The sequence below is a fragment of the Ammospiza caudacuta genome, chromosome 1, assembly GCF_027887145.1.
Source record: "Ammospiza caudacuta isolate bAmmCau1 chromosome 1, bAmmCau1.pri, whole genome shotgun sequence".
Classification (NCBI taxonomy): domain Eukaryota; kingdom Metazoa; phylum Chordata; class Aves; order Passeriformes; family Passerellidae; genus Ammospiza; species Ammospiza caudacuta.
This window is the reverse complement of record NC_080593.1, coordinates 122,313,281-122,317,395: the sequence shown is the minus strand read 5'-3', so window position 1 is coordinate 122,317,395 and position 4,115 is coordinate 122,313,281. Positions and strand designations below refer to the sequence as shown.

The 4,115-nt window shown below is 50.7% G+C and overlaps 1 protein-coding gene across 1 annotated transcript; it reads left to right on the top strand.

Annotated features, from left to right (window-relative positions):
- The first annotated feature begins 1,368 nt into the window (after nt 1-1,368).
- Nucleotides 1,369-3,600, top strand: MSC (musculin). Its single transcript, XM_058816813.1, has 2 exons — nt 1,369-1,890; nt 2,604-3,600. The coding sequence occupies exons 1-2, from the start codon at nt 1,369-1,371 to the stop codon at nt 2,688-2,690; spliced, it is 609 nt and encodes a 202-aa protein (XP_058672796.1). The 3' UTR covers nt 2,691-3,600.
- The last annotated feature ends 515 nt before the right edge of the window (nt 3,601-4,115 follow it).

The window sequence follows — 4,115 nt, the reverse complement described above, 5'->3', positions numbered from 1 at the left end:
GGGCCCAAAGGCGGCCGGCGGTGCCAGGAAAGTTGTGTGGCAGCAGCCGGGAGGGTTCCGCTCGGGCGGGAGAGAAATGGAATAGAAAAACCGTGAACAGAAACTGCGGGACAAGATCTTTCCACCTGTTGTAGTCATTAGACTATTTTCTGAGAACTGCATTTTTATTCTGGTTAATCATATCCAAGTTGTGAAAGCCAGCAAGGAACTAAACGCTAGTTCTTCACTTGAAAAAGGGAGGTTCTAGGGGAGGACCCAGGGATACAAGTTGATGGCTGATTTTTTAATATTTCTTTTTCATTATTAATACCGCTGTTGAACTTGTGTGTCAGCACTTCCATTGGATGTGAGGTCCTCTATTCACCCATGGACTCTATAATAAAAATTGAACTACAGAATTTGTTTAAAAAACTTGCAAGCAGTATTTTTTAAAGAACATCGAAAAGCTGTCTCGTTTAATTTACTCTGTGACAGAGAGGCGAACACAGCCCATTTAATGGGTTTTAATTAATTGCTCTGAGGAAGGAGAAACCCTCGGACAAGTGTCTGGAGTTTCACCCGAAACTAGGGACGCTATCAAACCACAGTACGCACGTTCCCAGCGACTTTTTGCGCTGCTCCCCACACACCGCACACCCAGTCCCCAGCGCCGCGTCTCCTGCTGCCTCCGCCCGCCCCGGCGGGGTCACCGGGACCCGAATTCGCTTCCCGAAGCTGGGCAGGCAGAGGAAGAGCCCAGCGGGCTGGGGCTCCGTCCCGCCGCACCACTCGGCTGCGCTGGGGTTCATACGTTGGGAAAATCCCACGCCCTCGGAGGAAAGGCAAGAGGAGAGTGGGCTGGAAGCAGAGTCCCGGGTCTCACTTAGCCCTTAGGCACAGGGAGCGGTGCGCTCCTCCCCGCGCAAACATTGGCGGGACCAGCCCTGGAGGTATTTTACGATCTCCGAGGAGAGGAGAGGGGTCTGTCCATTGGGAAAGGCGTGAACCCCAAGAGCGCACACACACACGGAGACACCCCGCGTGTCTGTATAGCCCCACCCGCGCGTGTGTGCCCCCACACAGGGCTCCGGCTCCGCGCCCCGCCGCACCAGCCCCGCCGCGGAGCGCGGGCCAGCGCGGAGAGGCGCCGCCCCCGGCGCGGGGCTCCGCAGGGCCCGACCCCCGCCCCGCGCCCCTCTCCTCCCCTCCCGGCAGATGGTTCGCTCCGCGGACAGCCGATATATAGCGCTGTCAAGGGGCGCATCCCCCCTCCGCGCCCCCCCGCGCCCCCGCCCCGGCACGGACTCTCCGCGGCGGGGCCGCCCCGCTCTGGGCCGACTCGGCTCGGCCGTCCGCCCCCGCCCGCCTCCCCGCCGCCCGCCCGGGGCCATGTCCACGGGCTCCGCCAGCGAGGCGGAGGAGCTGCCCGAGATGGACCTGCGGGCGCTGCAGCTGGAATACCCGCCGCCGCCGGCCAAGCGCCAGCCCCGCGGCGAGCTCTACCCCTCGGGGGACAACTCCTCGGCGGCGGAGGAGGAGGAAGAGGAGGAAGAAGAGGAGGAAGAGGACGGCGAGGGCAGCTGCGCGGCGGGGCCGGCGGGCGGCGGCTGCAAGAGGAAACGGGCGCGGGGCGGCGGCCCCGGGGGCAAGAAGGCGGCGTCGGGGCCGCGGGGGCCGCCGCCCGAGGGGAAGCAGTCCCAGCGCAACGCGGCCAACGCGCGGGAGCGGGCGCGGATGCGGGTGCTGAGCAAGGCGTTCTCCCGGCTGAAGACGAGCCTGCCCTGGGTGCCGCCCGACACCAAGCTCTCCAAGCTGGACACGCTGCGCCTGGCGTCCAGCTACATCGCCCACCTCCGGCAGCTCCTGCAGGAGGACCGCTACGAGAACGGCTACGTCCATCCCGTCAACCTGGTACGGCGCGGGGGGCGGGCGGGATGCGGCGAGGGGGAATCCCGCCGGGAATCCCCGGGCAACGCTCGGGACAGCCCCGCGGGCCGGTGCCCCGGGCAGGGGGCAGCGCTCAGGCCGTGCCCGGCCCTGGCTGCTTGGCAATTCCCGGGAGCCTTCACACCGGGGCCGCGCTTGGCTATGGGTGATGGCGGGTGTGTCAGTCCTGGGGAGTCAGAATAGGGGACCCTAAAGATTACATTCCTCTGGCATTAGGCAAGATTAGTGTCCGAAAAAGGAGTAACTCAGTCTGCCGGCTGGCCTGCAGCACAAGCAGAGCGTCATGAGTTCATCGGTACAAAATTAAACGCCCGATGCTTGTCACAGGGGTAAAACGTTTTCTTATATGCAGCAGATTGTTTTGGAATAGTTTGTATGCTTTTTATTTATTAAATGACGCAAAGAGTTTCAAAGCAAGAGAAACATTGGAGTTTGGATGTGAACAGTGTTGCTGACTATTGCAGACTTTCTGTGGAGCATTTAATTATAATGAAAAACATAATGAAAATATTTGTTAGAGGAACTCAGCTCTCTCTGTGCTTCCCACAGGGACTAAAACATGATGACGTGTTTTCAACTGAACCAGAGTTAGACGTCTATCAGTAATAAAGCTCCAGTTTCATACCAGGATAAACTTTCTTTTAATATGAAATACCTTTTTTTTTTTTTGCTTACAGACTTGGCCGTTTGTGGTTTCAGGAAGACCTGACTCTGACACCAAAGAAGTTTCTACTGCCAGCAGATTATGTGGAACTACTGCATAGTCAGACTAAATTGAGGATTTCTTATTGTTGATCTTTTTTTTTCTTTTAATGGGTTGGATATTTTTAAGAGCTGTGATTTATCAGCTCAGGACTAGAAGATGGAGCAAACTCCCATCTCTAACAGTGTTAAATCTGTATCCCTCATCATTTTCCCCCTTAATATTCTGAGGGCAGATTATTTAAAGCAGTAAAGAATGGAGGTGGTTGAAGTTAGAGGTTTTATGAACTGACTGCAGCAGCTGAAGTCTAAGACTTGGCTTCATCATTCTTACCACTGCCTGAGGACCTGCTGTTCTGAGGCTTTTAAACTAATGGAAGAGGAATATAATGATATAGAATTAACAGCATGGACCAAAATACAGTTCTACAAACTAACCCCAAACAGTGTTATTTCTATTGTAAAGCAAAACAGTATTTTAAAGTAGCTTTGAAAGTCAGATAGATTTATAATATATTTTGATGGCTTTTGTATTCATGGGTCTGGTTTATTGCAACTATGCAATTAGTCATACTTCTTTTCTTTTGGTCCCTTTGATCAGAGTTTTCTTAAAAATGTGTAAGTGGACACATTCTGCTACAATCCATTGGAATTAAAGTAATTCCTTTGGTTATGTCTTGAAATGCCACATGTAAGAATGTGGGACTGCCCTAGAAATGTGGCAGAGTTTCTGTGCCTTAATCTGGAAGGGAATTCTGCTTACTGTAAGGCTGGTGTGCATGTGTTTTAAAGAATGTGTTTGTATGATGCTGCAAAATAACAAGAATTCAAAGTGTTTTAAATATTTTTCCTGTACTGTTATGCTTATCATTGAGAAGTTTACTCTCAAACTAGTTAGTGTGTCATTTCCGTACAGATTCAAATGTTGTAATAAAAGAGGATGCCATCAAATAAGTTGCAAATGTAAATAACTCTATTTTTTTATAAATGACATTAAAAGCTTGGTTAAAATGACTTACTGGTACTGCGATAGTGTGTGTCTGCATCCATATGTGTCTTTGTAATGCATGTTCTTGAAAACCACTTTTGTAAACACGGTTATCTTCCCCACCTCTTGAAGGGAGAGCAACAGATTCAGATAAAAACACTTTCACCCCAAACAATTCATTTGAGGTGCAGTACTGTATCAATCTGCAGGGATAGCCAAGTTTTAACAACTTACAGAATGCTCTGTAGTATTCTCTTCTGTGAAGGAGAAGAATAAATAAATGCAGATTAAGAAATCAGTGTCATATAGTGTAATAGCTCCTTTTGCTGGTTTTTGGCATTTCCATATGTAATGTGTTTTGGTTTTATCTGTATTTTTGCAGTGAGAAAATCAGATTAATTTTCCTATTTGAGGACAAAATTTTCCTGTTTTAAGATTAAAACTCCTGAGATAAGATATTACTTTTCTCAAAATATTTTATCAGCAGTTAACTCCGAGT